Raw genomic sequence first — 22,004 nt, forward strand, 5'->3', positions numbered from 1 at the left:
ACTACAAGCAACCCATGGAGAGAACCCTTGATTTGTTAAGTTGTGCATGATGGGCTTTTTGCCGGAAGGAAGACAAAAGACACAATAGTCACTAAGGAGGTATTTCCAACATCATATAGTCCATTTTTTGCGGGCATCTGTGATTTACATATTTGAAAGGCTATGTTAAGCACTGAGTACTAGCAAGCACTAAACACACAAAGAGGCAAGTTGGAATGCAATAGTGTTAGCTCTGCCTCTCAAAGAAAAGGCGTGCTTCCTGGCTAACACATTATCAGGACAGTCACTGTAATCTTCTACATGCATAGGATTTGCAGCAAAGGCACGAAAATCTGGACACTCAAGGTCCTCATCCTAGTGAAGGAAATCCTATGCCCTTTCAAGTGGGCCAATCATGGATCAGCCAGGGGGTGTGGCTGGCATGTATGTCAGTGTTAGGGAGGCAGGCTAGGTATTCAGGGTAGCCCTTTCATGCACCCAGCCTGAATGCCTGAAGAGGACTTTAGTGAGGCTGCAGCCCCCTCCCCCCCGCCCTCTTCCAGCATTTCAGAGAGGAAATGAGAGCACACTTGTGAATACATCATACCCCTGTTCTCACACATTCCCCTAAAACCCACTTACACCTTGCTACAAGCTCATCTCTGTCTAATTTTCATTTGCTCTGCAGTTAACTTCTGCTACAGCCATGCATGCTGCAATAGCATATTCTGCTATAATTGTGAAAGTGTGTTAATAAACTGACAATAACAGTTTACTTAAGAATTGATTTATTCTCAAAATGGATCCCATTATATTTATGACAGAGTAGCTGAAATGCGAACACATTCTGCAAAATACCTGGATAGGTATGAGAAGGGATATATATAAAAGGGATGGACCAATTTGCCAATTTTGGCTTCTCTCTGCTTCCCATTTTTCCAGTCTTCAGTTTGTTCCATCCTGTGTCCCTTAGCATGTTTTTAAAAACTCAGCACACTGTTCATATGTATTGTTATATATTTCTCCTAATATGAGCATTTTGTGGTGCAATTTCCAATAACAGACATATTTTTGCCAGTTTTCCTTTATAAAAAATATTTTACTTTTCTCCACTAATATGACAGCTAGTATGGCATAGTGGTTGGAGTGTTACACAGGGACCCAGAAGATCTGGGTTCTAGTGTCCTCTTAGCAATGCACCTCACTGGCTGACTTTGGGCCAGTCACTGAATCTCAGGCTAACCTACCTCGCAGGATTGTTGCAAAGATTAAATAGAGAGGAAAAAAGAGGATTATGTAAGTCACCTTGGGTTCTTTGGAAGAGGGGGAAAAGATGAGATAGAAATGTAAGAAATAAATAAAATACACACTTTTGTATGTATTTCCCTGTTATGTATGCATTTTATATGGAATATTTTGTTTGGAAAACTGCATTATGAATGTAAATACTGAAGGGTTTCATATATTGGCTTGGGACATGTGACTCTGGCATGTCCTTATCAAGATGGGAATCAAAGAAAATTATACTGCACCCCTAGTGTACACACATATGGACACAAATGTGTGTACCTCTCACCCCACTGAAAAGCTTTCCTACAGTTACTTCCAAATAGGGACATTTATTTATGAAGGAAAGGCACCAGAATGTGGGCACCTTTCACGGTAAACTGATCCAGCAGGAGCATATGCAATCTTTGGCATAATAGCTTGGGAGAAAGCTGCACTGAGCTCAGTAAGACTTACTTCCAGATAAACATGCAGAGAGTCAGGCTGCTAATTATACTCTGGCAGTTTACCCAACTGAGTTAATATTATTACTTCTTCCTCTGTTTCCTTGCAAAACAGTTTCAACTTTTATTATAATTTGATGTTCATGAATGTGAACCTGCCCAGAATGTGAGTTCCTCCACTGACTAAACATCTCCCTTGTTTACGAAGGGGAGAATAACTCTTTCTTGGGATTAATTTATTTAACTGTTGGCAGTCATCACTGCTAGGAAATATGCCAGCTAATCCCAAACTCTGCCATCCCCTGGATGTGTTAAATCAAGATCTGGTCTTTTAGGATCAGACTGACATCCAATGAACACATTCATGCATCTAATAGTGTGGAAGCTACTTTCCTGACACATGACTCCATCTACCGCAGTATGTGGGTGAATGCTGGATCCATGTGGACAACCCCATCAATGTCCGTCTTTCTCACCTGGTCATCAGACAATTCCAGCACCTGACTCCTCCTGAGTTAACAACTCCCATGTTCCTCAGTGTGTATGTGTGTGAGAGTTTGTGTGTCAAGGAGAGTAGGAGAGGGAAACAAATATAGAATAGTGCTCTATTTTTAGTGGCTATTCCCAGCTACTTTGTCTCAGAACTCCTTGTCCCTTAGCTTGTTCATCTTTCCCCTATCCCAAGTCAGGTAACAGATGTGGGGAATAATGCAGCATACAGCCTTGTCTAGCTTCAGCTCCAGCATCTCTTGGAATATTCTGTGGGTCTTGCCGTCTTGCCTCCTGAGAAACTAAACTTTGCTCAAGCTCTTACCCAGAGCAGAGCCATACAAACAAGCTACATTGTCTGAACCCATAGCCTGATAAAGTACACCATCCTGGAACATCAAGGGTGCTTTCCATGCTAAGCAAACAGTGGTAGAAAGTCTACTGATCCAGGTTTCAATTTATTTCAAGGTTGCCCTTCCAAAATGCCAAACATTATGGCAAGTCAAGGCCAAGGTTTCCACACCTGGGCTCCATCTGGCTTAGCAACAGCTTCACATAAGCCAAACACTTTTCATACACTGCATTATTAATATAGTTTTTACTTTTAATTTAGGCCAAGTGCTTCAAGTGCACAGGCTTGAATCAGCAGCATGGATGCATTTAAAATAGTGTGACCTAAAATAAACATAGAATACAACACAAACATACTAATATAAAATATAAAATAATTATATAACAACAACAACCATTATCACCCAGTACCCAGAGAGGATCACCTGGTGCCAATGCTTCTTTCCTTTTCGTGTCAGGCGAAACACTTTTTATTCTCCCAATATTTTAATTGCTAACCTGTTTTAATTGGTGGTTTTATATTTACATTGGATGCTGTGCAACTGCTACTCGTATTAATCTATTGCACAATGTCCCAAGACATCTGTGAAGGGACAGTATAGAAAAGTTTTAAATGGATAAATAAATAATTATTATTAGTATGACGAGAAAGCGATCCAGACAATAACAATGAGTGAAATGTTCACTGCTGCAAGACCCTCAGGTCACTGGTGGCTTGTAATGACCTCAAATTCAGCTTCTCCACCCCCTGCTCACTCTCAGCAAGGCTCTTTAGCTTTGGCTCAAGTCAGTGGCAGCCCAGCTGCTGAGACCTGGGCTACCGAAAGAGGCTTCGTCTACTGTGCAAGAGTCACAGATTGGTGTTGAGGTAGGTGCACTGCTGCACTTCTGTTTTCTTGAACTGTGAAGTATAATCAGTGCCTTCTAAGGCTGCAATCCTATGCATGGTTATCATTGAAGCCAATGGGGTTTATCAACATAGGATAGGGATATGTGATTCAGCAAAAGTCAAGCTCACCAAGGGTCTCCAAATTCCATTTCAAAGGCTTTTCTGTCTTGAGTCCATATTAGATTGCAAGCTTTGGTTTTTGTTTTCATTTTTCAGGAATAGCAATGTGTATTTTTGAATATATTTTTCAAATGTATATATCAATATTCATTTCATATATCTGAAATGAATGCATACTTCCATTGATCCAAATGCATTTGTGAGACTTCAAAATTATACCATTTTCCCATGCTTACTTTTCAATTGTGCATATGTTGTTGAACCCTTTTGGTCCACAAATTGCACTGCAAGCTCACAAAGGTATGGACTTCAACTGCAGAATGCATCTGAGTCCTAGGTCAGTCTAGAAGGTGTGAACTGAATAAATGAAAAACAAACTAAACCAAATTTCTCATACAGCCTTAGCATAGGATGGTAATGCTACTGGTATAAAACCCAACAGAATGAAGTAGATAATGATAAGAATATGAATCCATAATACTATGGTTCCTGAAATTTGAAAGATGACAGCAGAGTTTTCTACTGTAAATCAGTTGGAAGGAAGATGTGCAATATTTGAGATACACAATCCAAAAATGACCTTCAGGGGAATGAAAGTAGAATAGTGAAAAATTTTGTTAACACTGTAAGATTAAATGGTGTCACATGCATACTAATCAATCCACACTGACCAAACTGTTAACCTTTTTATCTACCCTTTTACACCATTTTCTAAACAAAGTTTTATTAAATTGCTTCATGAAACATGTTGCATGTTGTCCTTTAGATACATTTTTATTGATTTCTTTCTCCACAGTTGATATGTCTTCCTTCTGTATATAATCTCTTTCAGGGCCGTCTTAACAGCATTATGGGCCCCGGGCAAAGCAGTGTACTGGGGCCCCTACAACAACTACAACTACTGTTAATTTTGGAAGTTTTCCAATTTTCCAAGGGTTAACATACACAGTGCCCATCAGGCCCATGCCTTAAGACGGCCCTGATCTCCTTCTTGAAAGAGAATGCTAACCTATTGTTTTTATTATGGATGCACCTCGAAAAAAGGGAAAGCTGATTTCATGAAGTAGTGTTGCATCTAAATGGGGGGTGGGGGGAACCTGACAAAAAGCACATTTAAAGTTCCTAAAAGACCAATGGCACAAATCTCAGCAGATAGTCAAATTCAGGCCACTTGTTCCAAGCAGATAAACATAGTTTTGTGGTTTTTCTAACAGGAAGTAGTATAAGAAAAAAACATTATTAAATAGAAAACCAAAGATGATTCAAGATTGTATGATTTTTCTCGCCACTGAAACCTGAAATATTGTGATTGAGGTTGATAGATGGCTTATCTTTAATATTTCTGGAAAGTAAACATAAATCTTTTTTCAGCTATGAATTCAAGACATGGTCTTCGGTGAGAACCTCTTTTTCTTTCTTAGTTCTACCAATACAGAGAAGAACCCAGAATGTACTTTATGTGCTCCAAGCATCACAGTAAGGATTAATAGTCCTTCTTTGTATATTGACATGTTGCACTGGTTTTAAGACCGACTGCTCTTAAAGATCTCTCCTGCACTGACATGTTATATTGAGGAATCCCTGAGTGTCTGTCACACTCTTTGGTTTACTTTGGAAATTCTGGGATGCGTTACGGAGCATTAGTTCAGAGTTCTGAAGCTCATCCTTGTTCTACATGAATAGAAAGTACCTCTCAGAATTCACTGGACATGCAGGTGCATGACAACACAAGGAGCACTGGGTGAGGCTGCACCCAGTGATGCCGCTGAACGTCACAATGATCTGGCTTGTAATGTGAATTTTGGGTGCTAATGAAGTGTACCAATATTTCCAATTCTGGCCCTTGTTTGTGATTCTTCTCTGCCTTATACATTTATCAGCTTTGCTCTGTCCCTTCCTGCCACCATCCCTACAAGAGCAGCAGGGGTCAGCAGATAAAGGGATTTCTCTGGTGACGTCACCATGCATGCTAGCTGGAGAAGAGTCTCATGGGAGGCCAGTCATGCTACTTATATGCAATCAAGAACAAAATGGGGATCCAAAGATAAGAAAATTAACCAGGAATGCTTCTTTTTTTCTCTAATAGAAAATAGCTTGGTTTGCCAAGCTCAGTTTTGAACAGAATCTGGGAGCAGGGCATGTTACCCTTTCACCATTAGTAGGAATGTTGTCTGTTAGGAAGTTCATCTGCCACCACTACCAACATTTTCACTGAAGAATATTTAGACCCTTCCTGGACACCCAAGGTTCGCTTGACTCTAATTTAATGCAAACAACCTCAAGTTGGTCAATATCGGGGGCAGTGGAGCCCTGAACTTCTGGAAGGCCATCTGGCCAACCACCCCGTTTTCCATGGATATTTACTGAAATAAAGGCATAGGGGCCCTGATTATTTTTGATGCACCCAAGCCCCCTTGTTCAGCTGGCTTTTTCGCTACATGTGCTTCACCCCCTAGCTTCTCCCACACATCTTTCTGCCTGAAGTTTTTTCTTCCCTCTTGCCCATACAACCCTTTTTATAAATAGGGGTATCCTTAGGAGACAGGTTAATTTAAAGATACCCACACACAAAGAAATTTAGAGGCTATGTAAATTGGCCTATGTATTTATATATGTATTTTTCTCCCTGAGAGCCTGAGCCCTGGATATTTTGGTACATAGTGTTGCCCTTGGTCAGTGTTTTGCTTAAGAAGAATAACACTGGGAATCAGTGTTTTGGCAATGGCAGTTGCGCCTTGTTTTTGTCTTCATAAACTTGCACCTTGGTTATGAAGTCTCCTTTTTATATAGTCTTATATATCTGAGCTCAGAATTATGAAATTAATTAATGAAATAGAATAAAATTATTGAACACCAAAATAAAATCCTTGGACTTGATGGGTACACTTCTGTTCCAAATGAAGATGTGGGGGGGGGGGTCTCTGTACCTATGCTGACTTCTTTGGCTTATGAAAAGGGGTGCTTTAGGTCAGTCACTTAGTGAGTTGCTTGTTTTAATAAAACTTCATTGTACAATATACGCAGACTGTATTTCTAAGCAAAATGTCCTGTCAGGTTGGCCTTATGGAGCATGCTATTATATACAATTTGTGTTATAGATAATTTAGTTGTGCATGCTGCCCCAGTATTTTAAAACGTAATCAATTTAGACAAAATATTGTGGGGGTTTAATGAGAGATAAGAAGCACATGAGTCTCATTTGTATAACATGAGCTTTGATAATATCTATTAATTTTTGGACAAAGGCTAAAATGCAAACACAACTGAAATGTAAGAGCTTTATGTCTGAAGACAATAATCTTGCAACATGAATGAAGATGTATGCAATCACTTAACCAAACTGCTTCATCTTCTTTACAATACTCTTCTCTATGCATATTGTATGTTGCAGCTTCTTTTTAAAAAGGGATAACTTGCTGATCAATACTACTGAGTTTATTTTTGTACTTTTTAAAAAATGCAGCTCATATTTGATAATGATGCAGTAGCTTATTTTACAATGCAGGAACTCTTTATCTTCACAGGATCAAATTTTGAGAGTAATTAAAACTGTTTAAAGTACTGGGATTGTACAGTTTCCATGATTTCTGGAAGTCCTGGACTCTGGTAGAGGCACACATGATTATGGCACTATCTTAAAGGCTTCTTATGGGGGCCCATCTGCACCCCACTGGAGGTCCCTTTACTGCTGCTGGTGCAGTCAAGCAAGTTTGGGAAAAGGAACTCATGGCAGAAAGAGGAGATGCATGTAGCTGAACCAGATCCATTTTGAGACCGGGATTGCATTGCTAAATATCTGGAGGGCATTGAGCAGCATGATCTTGTTCCACTGAATTATTTCTGATGCAGACACTGCAGGAGGGTCAGCCCATCCCTAGCCATTTCTCCCCTTTTTAAAATTAATACAAAGCATCTTTCCTCAACCTGAACTTACATTTATTTTTTAAAACCATGCTTTCCTACTCAAACAATGCATTCCACCAAATCAGTCATTCAAAACAGAGTATCAAATAAAATCCATCTATCTGCTATCAACATCCTGAGTCATTATACTTCCAAAACTGGTTTTTCAAACTGAAAGCATGAGGTACAGAGAGGCCTTTGGTGCCTGTGTTAATATTTTAGAGGCTCAACTCCAGAGATCCCACCATTAGTGCTAATGAAAAATACATTAGTGCACTGCATCAGTAATTTCCAACTGCTGGCACCAGAGGATTAATACACTTAGTATGAATATTAATACACACACTGGAATAAATATTAATACATGATACCATGCAAGTTTGAACAATAAAAAAGGAGTAGTTGGAAGGAACGATAAACAACATAACTACCAATCCAGTATTGTAATCTAGACAACACCCATACAAAAATCGACACCATCTGTTCACACATGACCATATTTTCCTTTCCTGTTGCATTCAGGTTTAATACCAGAGTATGAAGCATACTTGGTGCTTGCATTTATTTATTTATTTATTTATTTATGCTGCATACAAACCATGTGCTCTGTTACTGAGCTATATGGACTTCCTTAATGCAAGCTGCATGTTGACTAAACAAGTAACGGAAGATCAAATGGTAGAGTGCAGTGTGTCAACCAAGTCTGTGCATTGCAGGCCTGTACAGTATCTTAACCACCTAGATGAATCACTAATTACTAATCACTTCCCATGGCATGCACTAACACAAGGAGGAACATAACATTCAAGTATTATTGCAGAAAAAGAGCAGTCATTCTCATGCTTCTCTGTACACACACACTCACACATATAAAAAACTATGTATCTCATGCTGTTTTGCAGAACTGGTGATTTCTGCTTCCCTCCATAGATCAAGTGCATGGCTAAAGCCAGGGAATGTGGGCACACACAAAAGTGCCAACTCCAGCTGCCCTGCACACCTGGCTTCTGGTTTGAAGAGAGTCCTGTACACAGGCCCAGATGGGCATGCTTACTGTGCTCCCAGAATCAGAAAATTTGACAAGGCAGGGTTCACAGTCATGGGAACTCTGCAAGTGCATTCAGCTGGATGCATTACAAAGCCCTCTTTAGAGCCCAGAGGAGTAGGTGGGCACCAGGTTTGTGTGGGGAGGCAGGGAGCAGGGCTGAGTATGATGGACCCACCCCATGAAGCCTTGGATTGATCAAAAACTCTAGCACATGCCTCAGTTTTAACAAAGAAAAGATTCTGGTGCTTAAATGCAGCAGTTCAGTTTAGAGATTTCTTGGACAAGCGCTTGAAGGAGCAGGTGCAACTAACTGAATCAATTACAACTGAAGTTATGATTAGAAACAAAACACCTGTCAGTCTTTAATTAAAACAAACACTGCTATAGGGAAAACGGAGAGGCAGTTCCCACCATCATTCCCCTCAATGTAGGGTCCACTAGATTCTCCACAGCACGAGTATTAAATAGATATGAAGACATGCAGGTGAATTCTACTGTTACTCAGCTGTTCTGGGGATCATTTGTGAACTACAAGCCTTGAATTTAGTTGGAAGGTGTGCATGAATGATGGAATGAGACCAGTTCTTTCTGCCTTCATTTCCTGCCTTCTCCTACAGCAGGAGCCAGGGGGTGGGGGGAGTTGATTCCTGGCATCCAGTGGGATGGAGTCTGCATCTTCCCACTGTTGTTTATTTTCACAGGGAGCAGGGAGACCAAGTGGTGAGGAGTCAATTGTGCTCAGCATTACTTTAAAAGTCCATATTTCCTATTTTAGTAGATATCACTACATATTGCAGGAGGTGGGGAGACAGTGATTCATGCTTCCTGTTTTGCATTTCTCATGTAATGCAAGTAGCAGAAAGCCATGCATCTTACTCATGAGATCTGGGCACTCCAGAAATGGGTACAGTTCATGCACCTCCCCATGGGGAAATTGCGTGAGTCCCCACTCTGAAGGTTGCACAAAAATGACAGCAATGGCAGGTGCAAATGACTTACACTTCCTGTCCTCCACTTGTTATAGCTTCTCTGATGGTCTCCTCACTGTCTGAAATGTTCCACCATGAAAAGAATGGCAGGGATCTCACGCTTCGTTTGCTTATTTGTTGCTTATTCAGGGAAGTGATTGAGAACACATTTTTGAATGGAATATCTGCACAATAGGGATTGTTTGTGGATGAAGTCAGTGCTTGAGGAAAGGGAGCGTTCTGGCCTGCCCCTCTCCCTCATTGCATTTGTTGGCTTGGACCCATGGAGGGACAATGCCTGAAGAGAGTCTCCTGTGATTGGAAAGCTCTCTGCATCAGGCAAAATGGCAGGAAATCCAGGAGGCATTCATGTTCTGACAGGTACTCTCCTTGAATAGAGGAAGAGAACCATAGTTGAGAGAGATGAGTGGGGAGCAATCACTCCTCCTCATCTTTTTTGGAAGGTGTGGTTAATCCACACATAGAATGCCTGAAAATTCTGAGACCGATGTAAGACTGGAAGACAGATGTGGCTGAATTCTGCTCTTTGCTGTTTCAAACTGTAGGGCCATAGTTTTGAATACCCTCTTACTACTCCAGTGAAAAGCTTCCAACATATAGGAAATTAGCACATCAGGGAGATGGATTAAACAAATATTTATCCATGAAGTGCTGATTTACCACTTGCAGGGTCTACATGAGTATACTTTAGAAGTTTGTAATTTGAAAGTATTTCATTCTGTGAAATGCATACATTGGCGCTCAGCTGTTGTAAACACAAATATTGAGCTCTCTTGCCAATATACTATCCTTAAAGGTAGCTCAAATATCATCTTAATTACATTTTTAAAAGCATAAATTCTCACATCTTGCTCTGTTTTATCCCCTCACTGCAGAGGCCATCTCGTTCTATAAGGTTTTGCCAGTTTATTTTCCTAGATGTAGGGGAGAATGAAAATATTTTTCAGCACAGAAACATTCTCCCTTACCACCTGTTGCTTTTGCTGCTTATTATGAAATGTAATGCTTCATCTTGTACCACTGAGACTACAGTATCAAAGGCTTCTGATAGGAGTTAGAAACAAATGATAGTCTACTAAAGGTGCTGTAAAAAATGGTCCTGCATATAAGATGGCAAAACCCCTGTTTCTACTAACTTCAAAGACATAAAACATGATTGATTTAAATAAAATAGGATTTCACTCTGTATTCTGCCAACATATATTCACTCTTGCAAGCTATCTGTTCAGCCCTCTGAGGAGAGGGAGTATAAGAGAGAGTGTCAGAAAGGGGAAAATGGGCTAGCCCCACTGGCGTTCAGCCCTAGTCCTGCCTAATGTTGGCATGTGACTCATGATTAAAGGTTCCCCAACCCTGATCTAGAAGGAGTGTTATAGCCAAAAAGTTTTTAAAAAAATCATATGATAAACATGGATTCTCGTGCTTCAGAAATATCCCAAGGTTCCCAGGGTCAAACTCTCCCGTGCTGTACCCATGGAGTTTGATTCCCTATGAACTGAAAACTGTTCCTGCTCTCAAAATTATTACAACAGCCCTCAGTGGTTCTGTCCATGTTCCCTCAGATCAGTAATAACAGGAGAAAGGATTAGTTTTGTGAATTCGCTTTTAACTCTGTCCTTTTGCTCTGCTCAGCCCTGTGGGTTGTGAGCCTGATAGTAACTGTGATTCTTGCCTTCATCTTTGCATCATGGGTTTTTGCCACAGGTTGTTACAAAAACATTAAAATGCCCTTGTAATGATACAGTTGGAAGCTTCCCAGTAAAATACAATCCTGCCATACCTGAAAAGGTCACCCTCGTGCTTCAGAAATATCCCAAGGTTCCCAGGGTCAAACTCTCCCGTGCTGTACCCATGGAGTTTGATTCCCTATGAACTGAAAACTGTTCCTGCTCTCAAAATTATTACAACAGCCCTCAGTGGTTCTGTCCATGTTCCCTCAGATCAGTAATAACAGGAGAAAGGATTAGTTTTGTGAATTCGCTTTTAACTCTGTCCTTTTGCTCTGCTCAGCCCTGTGGGTTGTGAGCCTGATAGTAACTGTGATTCTTGCCTTCATCTTTGCATCATGGGTTTTTGCCACAGGTTGTTACAAAAACATTAAAATGCCCTTGTAATGATACAGTTGGAAGCTTCCCAGTAAAATACAATCCTGCCATACCTGAAAAGGTCACCTCTCCGCTGCAACCAAAACTCATCCAAAACTGACTCACCGCTATCATTTGAGCCACATAACTTTCAGGACCAGTGTATTCTGTAGGGTCTTTCACTCTGACCAGGACTACGAAGTACAGATAGTGCCACATGTTGTGCTCTGACTTTATGTGCTCCTCAAATGAAACTGTCTTATTATCAAATTTGTCCCGCTCAAGGCCTGTGAGAAGGAGAGAGAATACAAGATACTTCATTGGCTCCATTGTCCTACCAATTGTTGTTGCTGTTACACATTTTAAAAATAACCTTGAAAAGACACCACACACAATCAGACATATTTGTTTTTTGTAATTTGCAAAAATGCCTCAAGACACCACCATACATTATAAAACAACACAAAAATACAGAAGCTATAAATGAAGACAATAGCCCAGTCCATTATTTCTTGGAATTGTCTGAGGACTTCAAATGTGTAGTGGGATGGGAAATAAGTATGCTAGCCCATCCATGGGACCCTGCCCTGACTCCTCTCCTTGCCATGTTGAACTGGCAAGGTCTGACAGTGTGCTCGTTTGAATTCTATCCAAAGTCTCCATGTAATCAGCAGTCCTGATAATGAAAACCCCTGATATCAGGAAGTTGGAGATGCAGGGGAATGGCTAGCATATATGGCCCTGGTCCAGTACACACTTGAAGCCCTCAGCAGGAAATTGCCTTCTACTTTATCACAAAAAAGGCAAGTGATGCTGCCCAGCTTCAAGTGGGTCAGCTGAGAAACTGCATATTATTTACAATCTGAGGTTCAACTAGGCTTATACACAGGTTTAGGCCATTATAAGCTACCCCTTTCCTTTCCCAAAGCAATACCACAGAGGAGAGAGATGAGAGAGCTCCTTCTTGGGCATTCGTTAGGCTTCCAAATTTCATTAATTGCCATTTCCCGCTGTGCTGCTGGGCTGGATGATCAAAAGGTCACTGGTTCAAATCTGCACAATGGGGTGAGTTCCCATTGCTCTGTCCCAGCTCCTGCCAACCTTGCAGTTCAAAAGCATGCAAATCCAAGTAGATAAAAAGGTACCACTTCGGTGAGCAGGTAACAGTGTTCCGTGCACTTCGGTGTTTAGTCATGCCAGCCACATGACCACGGAGACTGTCTGGGGACAAACGCTGGCTCCCTCAGCTAGGAAATGGAGATGAACACCACCCCCTAGAGTCAGGCATGACTGGACGTAATGTCAAGGGGAAACCTTTACCTTTACCTTTAATGGCCTGGAAGCCCTGGCAAACTTGAGTTCCCAGAGATCTTTGTACTGGAAGCACCCTTTTAAGGATTTTGAGACTAATGAAGACCTGAGATACAGCCCTGTTTTTTGCTCTCCTCTACTTCAGTGGTACTAAGAAGCATGGTTTTGCAAGTTCTGTGCAGTGGGGAAGAGAAAGCAGATGCTGTGGAAGGCTCACAAGATTTGAAATGGGCCAGATTTTCCAGTCTTCCTAGAACTCCTAAAGAGCCCCAGACTTTCCTAAGACTTTGAAAATGTTGGAAAGAAACACCTCATTCCAAATCAAGATGGCAGTTCATCCATTTGCAGGATGACTTGTGCACTCCACCTCATTGCCTTATGGAATATTTCAGCCTAAAACTTCTAACACAAAGAAAAAATTCCCATATATCTGCCAGTATGAGAAGATATTCCAGATCCACCATTTTATCTGTGATAGTGCCATCTAAAGTGTGTCTGAGAATTTTCTAGGTGGAGGTATCCCAATTCTGGAACTCATTCCCAAGGAGGTTCACCTGGATTCCTCTATGTTGCCATTTAGGAGGCAGTTGAAGACTGCTTTATTTCAAAGAGCTTTAGCTTGAATGTTAATCTGAAGATAACAGTCCTGCTTGAGTAGACCACCTGTCCATCTAATCCTGCATCCTCTTTCTGGTACTCCTCATCAACTAACCAATGCTCATAAGAAGTACAAACATACTTGGAATAGTATAGAGCCCAACTAGTAGAGACGGATAGCCCTATCCTTTATGAAGCTGTCAACTAAGCAGGTGGCTATCAGCACATCTTATGTGCCCAATTCCAAGTTTAATTATGAACTGCTGCTCACGAACTATCCTGCATTCAGCTTCATTGGATGATGCTGATTTCTACTATGATGAGAGAGGGAAAAAAGCTTATTTCCATCCATTTCCTCAACACCATGTAAAATATCACATTTATTACATCTTCCTTTATTTGCCTTTTTTCTAAACTGAAAACTTTGTACATTTTCCTTCTTGGGCTGTTACCCTTCCCTGCAACATTTTCAGCTTTATAATATACATGGATATAGATAGATGGACAGATGACCAGAGTGCTCCAAGTGTGGTCACACAATAAATTTTTAGATGATAATTTAATGCTGGAGAAATGTCTGGGGGTAGGAAGTGGGGTTGTCTGGTTGTGGGTCTGATAGATATTTATGCCTGTTAAGATCCATCTGTGTTGTTTTCAACTTGTTTCATTTTCAAACTGCTTCAGCAGTCTATAAATCATAAACCATAATTATTATAAAAATATGAAGCCCAGCTCATCCCACGGGGCAGCATGGAGGTCAGTGTTTCTAAGGTTCAAACAACATGGAGCAAGCTATCAAGTCAATTAACGGAAGGCTAAGACTTATAGCATTTATTTACGACATATATTCTGATTGTGTGAGGGTTGTTTGTCAAGCAAGTAAACAGTTTTCAGTGTAAAGGCTTTAATATCTGAATGCAAAAGTAATTAGGCCGGAAATTATCCACTCAGAGCATGTAGGTGTTCTGAGAATCAGGGCATAGAGTCCTTATCCTGGACCAATCCAGCAGTATCTGTAAGTTACCCTAACATATGATATACTCATAATTTATTAGTACAAGAAAAAGGAAAGCCAGCATGAGACAAACTTGATTCTTAGATCCCACGGCAAGTGTACATCAAAGTTATCTTTTGACGTGCCCTTCCATTTGCCACTGCAAAGCAATAAGAGGTGCTGCAAATCACCTCTTATTAAAGAAGAAAGCTTTTTTAAAATGGCTTGGACTCTCCCCATTTAATAATTCTCTAATACATACCGCAGATAAAGCACGTTGTCTTTAGGATTTCCTCTTTTTTCTGCTTTTCACTTCTCAGATCTGCAAATGTATCAATGATGACTCCAAAGATGAGGTTCAGGACAATAATTATAACAATGAAATAAAACAGAAGATCATAAATGACTCGAGCAGCAAAGAGGGGCTCCTGAAATGACAAGAATGTTATTTATTTTATTGTTATTATTTAAATGACACATTTGCGCTCAGCTGAAAACAATATCATATATGTTTTGATAATATCTGTCCAGGTCAAGCAGTACATGCAAGCCCATTGCTCTATCATGGGTCATTACTTCCTATTCAACTTATGTGGCTAATTTAAGAGAGATTAATAAGACTAGGAAAAAATAGGGAGGCCTAGACTTTTAGATATCTTTTCCAGTGTCTTCTGCAAGAAGTCTTCTATGGACTTCCTGTCTCACTCATATCAGCAAGTGATCCATGCACATCCATGTTTAATCAAAGGAGCCAGAGTTTCAGTGGGGTCACCTAGTTTGTCCATAAGAGTTAGATGGCAACATTTAATAAATGCATCCAGGCACACAGCTGTTGCACTGTACATGACACAGCTTTGGCTTTTGGGTGGTATAGGAATTAAATAAATACTTACATCTTTGGAAGGCTTTCGAAGGACATCTCCAACTCCACCACCATTCCTCAGGCCTTGGTTCAATACTGTCACAATACACATTAACAGAGTGTCGCATGTCCTCTCAATCCCATCCTCATCAGTTTCTTCACCTGTAGTTTCAAGGGAGGTATATGACAAGATTATTTTCAGGACATGCATACAGCAGAACTAGACCATACAGAAAATAGATGGCTGTTGCCAAAATGGCAACCCCGCATACCGTCTTCCACTTTCCCCCAGTAATGACTAAGAGTGCAATCCTGTGTGTGTGTAGGCAGAAAAATGTCTTACAACCCTCAGCATTCCCCAATCATCATAGTATGATACATAATACCACGTTGCAAATTTATGCCATTCCTGCAAGCAGCCCATGAAACAGTGCAGGGGCATAGAAAACCTCAATGAGACTGGGCTGTACCTTACTAGATGGCATGTCACTGTGAGGGGGAGAGAGAGAGAGGAAGAGGAAGAGAGCCAGTGTGGCAGAATGGTTAAGAGCGCAGGACTGGGGTTCCAGCAATCTGGGTTCTAGTCCCCATTCAGCCATAGAGCCAACTGGGTGAATTTGGGCCAGTCATGGACTCTCAGCCCAATGTACCTCACAGGGTTATTGCTGTGAGGATAAGTCTGAGAGCAGGAGGAGAGTCTTGCAAGTCAGTCTGAGTTTGTTGTAAGAAGGAAGTGGGATATAAATCTAATACATACAAAAAATAAAAGAAAGAAAGGGGCACAGGTCTGCTGCCTTGAGTGGCAGCCATACATTCTCCATATCATCTAGTTCTCCTGCAGCTAAGCAATGGATACTTCCCTAGTGGAAACAGAAACCTCTCTGTGGGTATTCGACTAACCTGATTTTATAGCTGGTATTGTAGTGCTGCAGTTCTCTGCTGAACATGTGTTGACCATTGTTGTTAAGCCTGTGGTAGGCATAGTGGCACTGTCTGTCAGAACAAAAAACAAAATCTTGTCTAAGAATGATTTGCTGCAAAATTATATGCAAGCTGTATCAGACATATTAAAATAGGTCAGATGCTTGCTGGCAATGGCACATCTTAAAACCACATTTGCATTTACACTTTATTCACAAGTATTCAAATGCAGTGCGAAATTAGGAAGAACAACTCCCTTTGGTTACTTTATTAATTTGTACTACACAACTTGAGATTACTCTCTACTTCTAATTTACTTACTAAGAATGATTTAAATAATGTTTGAACATCCAACCATCATATTTTGTACTCTGAAAACAATGCTTTTCTTTTAAAAACCATTAGCTTTGAACCAGAAAATTCAAATATACAAAATTAATTGAATTTTAAGTCACTCTGAATATATGTTTTGGCATGTCTTTACATCACTCATTTCATGTCAGAAGAAACAAAGAAATAAATCAGAATGCTATTCAGTAAGAAATATAAAGTAATCATAGCAATGAAGGTACCCTTTTTTCACATTTACAATATATCACAGGCTTTGCTGCTGCTTCTGCCTAAATTAAAGAACTGACATCAAACAGAACTCCATCTAGTTAGTATAAAATATATTCAAAGCTAGAAACAACTGTCAGATATGAAAATAACGTCAGTTTTAAAAACCATTAAATTATTCACAAAGGCTGACAAGGAGGACACTGAGCTGATGTGTCATCTTTTTGAATCTGGAATACTTAAGAGTTTTCAGGGATGAAAATACTGTTTGATGCTCATTTGTAAATATGTATGGAGTTGAGTAAAACACTAATTTAACATTTCCAAAGCGAGTAAACGACATATATTTCAGCTTTATTCTATCAAACACTTATTTTACCCTATGCATCTCAAATTACTGACTACACTGTGTATCCGTGCTCCAAAGAAGGTTGAAGAAGCAAAACTGGCAAAATGGCACTACCCAAATAATACTGCACTATCTAACCATCCATCCATCTTATTTGCCTTGGACCAGCAGCACTTCTAATTTGGACTCAGTAATACACTATACAGGCCTCCATGGCAATAGGGATTGGAGGTAGGAGCAATACCTGCAATAGTTGTCCTGTTTTTCAGTCTTTCCACCTCCATAATGAAGTCATCTTTCAAGAACAAGAAACCAACAATGGAGAAGAGATAGACAAGGATAAGAGCCAGTACCGCTGTCAGGATAATGGAGCGCCCATTCCGTGTAACACTTTTAATTACATTCAGCAGAGTCTCTTCTCTGTACACCAAGTCAAATAGCTAGGAAAAAATACACATAAATAGGTCAACATAATGGAACATGTAGCTTCCTTGCAGGATTGCTTCCTGAACTTAATAAACATGTTAGAGCAGTTCTTTTCAAGCTGCTGTCTGGAGAATTCTTGTGTTCTTTGAAAACTTATCAGAGCTTTCTTAGCGGGAAGAAGAGCAATGATGGATAAACTTCTGATAAAGGGAGGCTGTGCACTGATATGTATCTTTCCTGTCATGTGCCTCTTGCACATATTCTAGGGTGCACTCTCAGTGCAGACAGGCATTGTGGAGGCCTAACAGGACCCCACTGCACTGGAGAAACAAGCAACATATTCATTTCCACAAGGGATGCTTATTGATAAATGAAAGTAGAATAAATCCCATTATTTTCACACATTAGCATATAACTGAAAGTTTGTTCAGTCTCTTTCCAATTTGCCCATGCAGAACAGCCTGAATGATTCTGGTGATAGACCACATGGATCTGACTTATTTATGAATTTATGTTATTTTCAAATTTATATGCTGCTCAATAACCCAACAGGACTCTCAAGCAGCTAGCACTATCACTATACAGCTCACAGTACAAGTACCTGCACAGGGGGAAGAGGGAAGGACATTTGTTGGAGTAGAGTGTGCACTGATAATTGGGTTTTAAATTCAGGTTTTGAAAATCTGCGAAAGAGGATGGTTTTGCCTGGTGCTGAAATGAAAGTAGAGATGGCATCAGAAGGACCTCTTTAAGAAGCCCATTCTAGAGGGTGGGGACAGCCACTGAGAAGGCTCTTCTTCTAAATGCTATCCCTTTTATTTTTCTTTAGAAATGGCTCTCTCAGAAGGTCCTCATTCCTAGATCTCAATGGGCAGGTAGGAATATATTGGAAAATGTGCTCCTCCAATAAGTATTATTTTTGATGTGTGCCTGTTTATATGAATGCTGCAGATGAGAAATGTGTCATTATTTTCACAAAAATTGTTGCTGTGAAGCACAGACAGTAAATTATAAGATTATTATATTCACCTTACTAAGCACCTGCTGTATAGAGGTTAAAAGGTAAGCCAGCCCCCTGCCCACAATCTTGCAATCTATCAGGTATGAAAGGGGGAAAAATGGAGAGGGTAACGGAAAGTGAGTAAACTGGTTGCTTGTTCTTGAAGGTAGATACATGTTAATTTGTTAAAAACACTGCATTCTCAGAGGCTCTCAGTAGCTCCATATACAGGGAGGGGCAAATGTTCCAACCAATTTTAGATCTGCTAGGGAAGTACAGTGCTCCTCAGACGCTTCCTGCCATGTATAGAGCATTTTAGAATCCTGAGAATCCAATTTTCATTCATTTAAAGTAGGAGTGGGCACCTTGTAGCCCTCCAGATACTTCAGTCTAGAACTCTTATCAGTCCTAGCCAGTGAGGGATGATGGGACTTGTAGGCTGAAACATCTAGAGGGCTACAAACTGTCCCACCCATGATCTAAAGGAAAAAGTACCCAATCTTCACAACTGCAGAAGGCAATTTTCAGAAGAAAGCTGAAAACAATGGCAAAAAACCCCAAAATATTAGAAACAGTAAGACCAATTAAAACAAGATGACACATTTCTTTCTAGCAACTCTTGTAGTTTCTAAATCAGTAAGATTCTTCCAGAAGTGAATGTGAAACAACCAAATCCCCCCTCCCCACTGCACCACACATTTCAGACTGAGTATTACACAAGAAGTGTAACATGCATAGAGGTATTTTTGGTAGCCTTCATGTTCATTGCTAGATTAAAATTCTATTAATTATGTAAACTTGCACTTCTATTACAATCTAGATATCCAAGTCTAACCCACACATTGCCTCCTCTTTAATTAGCCCTCCATCTCTCAGTGCTCTGTTTTCCCTCCAGCAGATTGATGTGCAGTTTCTGGTAACACCCATTTCATGACTGGCTGTGCTGGCAAGGGCAAGGGCAAGGGCCATAACATCTGGAGGGCCACATGATGCTCACCCATATTCTAGCCAATGTTATATCTTAGCATTTCTCATGTTATGAAAACATTCAGCTATAACTTTAAACTTTGGGTCTTGGTATCAAATCAGATGTACACATAACAAACTATTCTTGATTTCAAAGTGATTGATGCTGACTGGATTGTTCTCCCAGTTTCTGAGGCATGCTTGGTATATAGTGCCTGGATAGACAAGTGAATATCCCACCCATTCACAGCCTGTATTGTGTCAAGTATAACTACTGATTAATTTTCCAGTTCAGCTCAGGGCACTCGGTCTTGACCAACAAGTCCCTCATGGTAAAGATCCATATGGAATATGATTTATATTATTTTATTTAGGAGCTTTCTACAGGTCAAACTAAATAGAACTTTTTAACTCATAGGATGCAGCTGCTACATCCTTTATTGACTGCAAAAGCTGATGAAAAAGTATTCTTAGAGAACGCAGACTAGGGGGTGTGCAGTCACAAACTCTGCACACCAGCAGGCAATGATTCATTCATGTTTCAGAGACCATAAACATTCCGTAGTTACCAACTCAATCTGTGCATTGTGGAAATACTCAAAATCCCCATATTCTGTTCCTCTTTAGATATCTCTTAATTTGCCGTGTCATTTTCTTCCTTTTTTAAAATCTTGTCCACTTAAGATTGCTTATGACTCCTGATGGATGTCATTTTGTAGTGATATTGCAGTAGAGATCTAAATGAAACCTGGTCTGTATTCTTTAATTTAATGAACTTGAGTTTTTACTGAAATGTAAGATATGGGTTGTTGTAGCACCTTTTTAAAGTACAATTCTATGCCAGTCTACACAAGATACATGGGTGGGAGAGTTGTAGGGCACTTTTAATGTCTGAAAAAACCCATTGGGGTACAGATGCACATAAGCCTCTGAAAGCAGAGGACCGCAGACATGCTATACAGGATGGGAGAAGCATAGAGGTGGTTATTGCCTCTCCGATCTTGCCACCCCGGATGTAACATCAATGGCTGATTTTGGCCATCCATCTGTGGTAACTCACAGGGAGGACAGGAAGCTGGAGCACCATCAAGGTATGTCATATCCTGAAGCCCCAAGGTCCTCTCTTCCCTGGTCCCTGGAATGCCCTTATTACCCCTTCTCCAAGGTCAGTCTTACGACCTCAGAAAAGTTGCTCATACCGTTCTTTCCAACCAGTTGTAAAGGGGAAGGGAGATCCCAGGGCAGATTCCCAGCTTGAACGTGGGGTTCTTTTTAAACCATGGGTCTGAGACATGGCGGCCTAGATGCTGTTTTAGGGTCCACAGGCTCACTCTTAGAGCTCTTGTAGGGTCCATGAAATTATTTCAGAGTCTTGGGGCAGCATTATTGTAAAGTAAGATTAGCCTTCATGACTGGTAAATTCTTTGGCTTATTGGTCTGAATCATGCTGAAAAAGTGTATGCAAAATCCAGAAAAATATGCTCTCATGTGAAAGTATCTTAAATCTCAAAAAAGTAACCATTTATTAAACAGAAGAACTATAAGTGAGCAATGAGAAGTCCATTAAACACCTTATTTAAGAGGACAATTTCCTCCCCAAAAGCTTGTAGGAGAAAAGAGTAGAAATACTGAGCAAATCTTTCCCACTATATGTAGAGATGTTAGCATTTACCATTTAGAGAAAGGCTATTTATGAGCCCTAATTAAAAAAAAAAAAAACAATTCTCCAGTGGTTTGTGGCTTTACAGAAGGTTCTGGAACATCCTTTGACTACAAATTAGCATAACATAAAATTGGATGGAGTAAAGAAAGTCAAAGAGGAAGCAGTACTATGCACACTTCAGGAAAAATTGAGCAAGCATTTTATTCATGTAATTTGAAATGTTGAAATAAGTAGGGGATGTTTACAATTACAATATTATCATTCATTAAGGTGACCTCTACAGAGAACATTTTTCTATTTGAAGGGCAGTCTGATCTAAGTTCAGTTTAAAGATAAAGGCTCCTGAGAAGGGAAAGGTGAAGGGGTCTTGAAATTGCCCATTCACAGTTGGTACCTGAAAAGAAGATGGAGAAGTCGCACAGGTCACCTGGCCACTGTCTTGGTGAGATGTAATGCATTTCATTATAATTGAGAGCCAGTGTGATGCAGAGGTGAAGAGCACAGGACTGGGACTCAGATGACCTGAGTTCTAGTCCTTGTGCAGCCATGGAGCCAGCTGAGTAACTCTGGGCCAGTCACAGATGCTCAACCCAACCAATCTCACAGGGTTGTTGTTGTACAGGTAAGACTGAGAGCAGGAGGAGAGAATGATATAAGCTGCTTTGCATTCTTAAAAAAAGGATGGTGGGGTATAAATCTAATGAATAAATAAACATAAACAAAATTCCATTTAAAATACAATCCTATGCATGTTTAGGCAGAAAAAAAGGCCTAC

General features: G+C 40.2%; 1 protein-coding gene across 2 annotated transcripts in view; it reads right to left on the reverse strand.

Annotated features, from left to right (window-relative positions):
• LOC123019936 (inositol 1,4,5-trisphosphate receptor type 2-like) overlaps positions 1-21,336 on the reverse strand; it is a 31,898-nt gene extending 10,562 nt beyond the window's left edge. The window contains exons 1-6 of one of the 2 annotated variants that reach the window (XM_044423134.1): positions 17,419-21,336; positions 16,247-16,339; positions 15,378-15,508; positions 14,747-14,912; positions 11,657-11,869; positions 1,278-11,278 (exon numbers count right to left, since the gene is read on the reverse strand). In XM_044423134.1, coding sequence (XP_044279069.1) covers positions 11,184-11,278; positions 11,657-11,869; positions 14,747-14,912; positions 15,378-15,508; positions 16,247-16,339; positions 17,419-17,458 — 738 coding nt within the window. In that variant the 5' untranslated portion in view covers positions 17,459-21,336 and the 3' untranslated portion in view covers positions 1,278-11,183. Of the gene's footprint in view, positions 1-1,277; positions 11,279-11,656; positions 11,870-14,746; positions 14,913-15,377; positions 15,509-16,246; positions 16,340-17,418 lie in introns of those variants that run through there. The other variant, XM_044423133.1, reaches the window with a different exon arrangement.
• Between the last annotated feature and the right edge of the window lie 668 nt (positions 21,337-22,004).

This window comes from Varanus komodoensis, unplaced genomic scaffold (assembly GCF_004798865.1).
Source record: "Varanus komodoensis strain SLA01 unplaced genomic scaffold, ASM479886v1 scaffold13_3, whole genome shotgun sequence".
NCBI classification, from domain to species: Eukaryota; Metazoa; Chordata; class Lepidosauria; order Squamata; family Varanidae; genus Varanus; species Varanus komodoensis.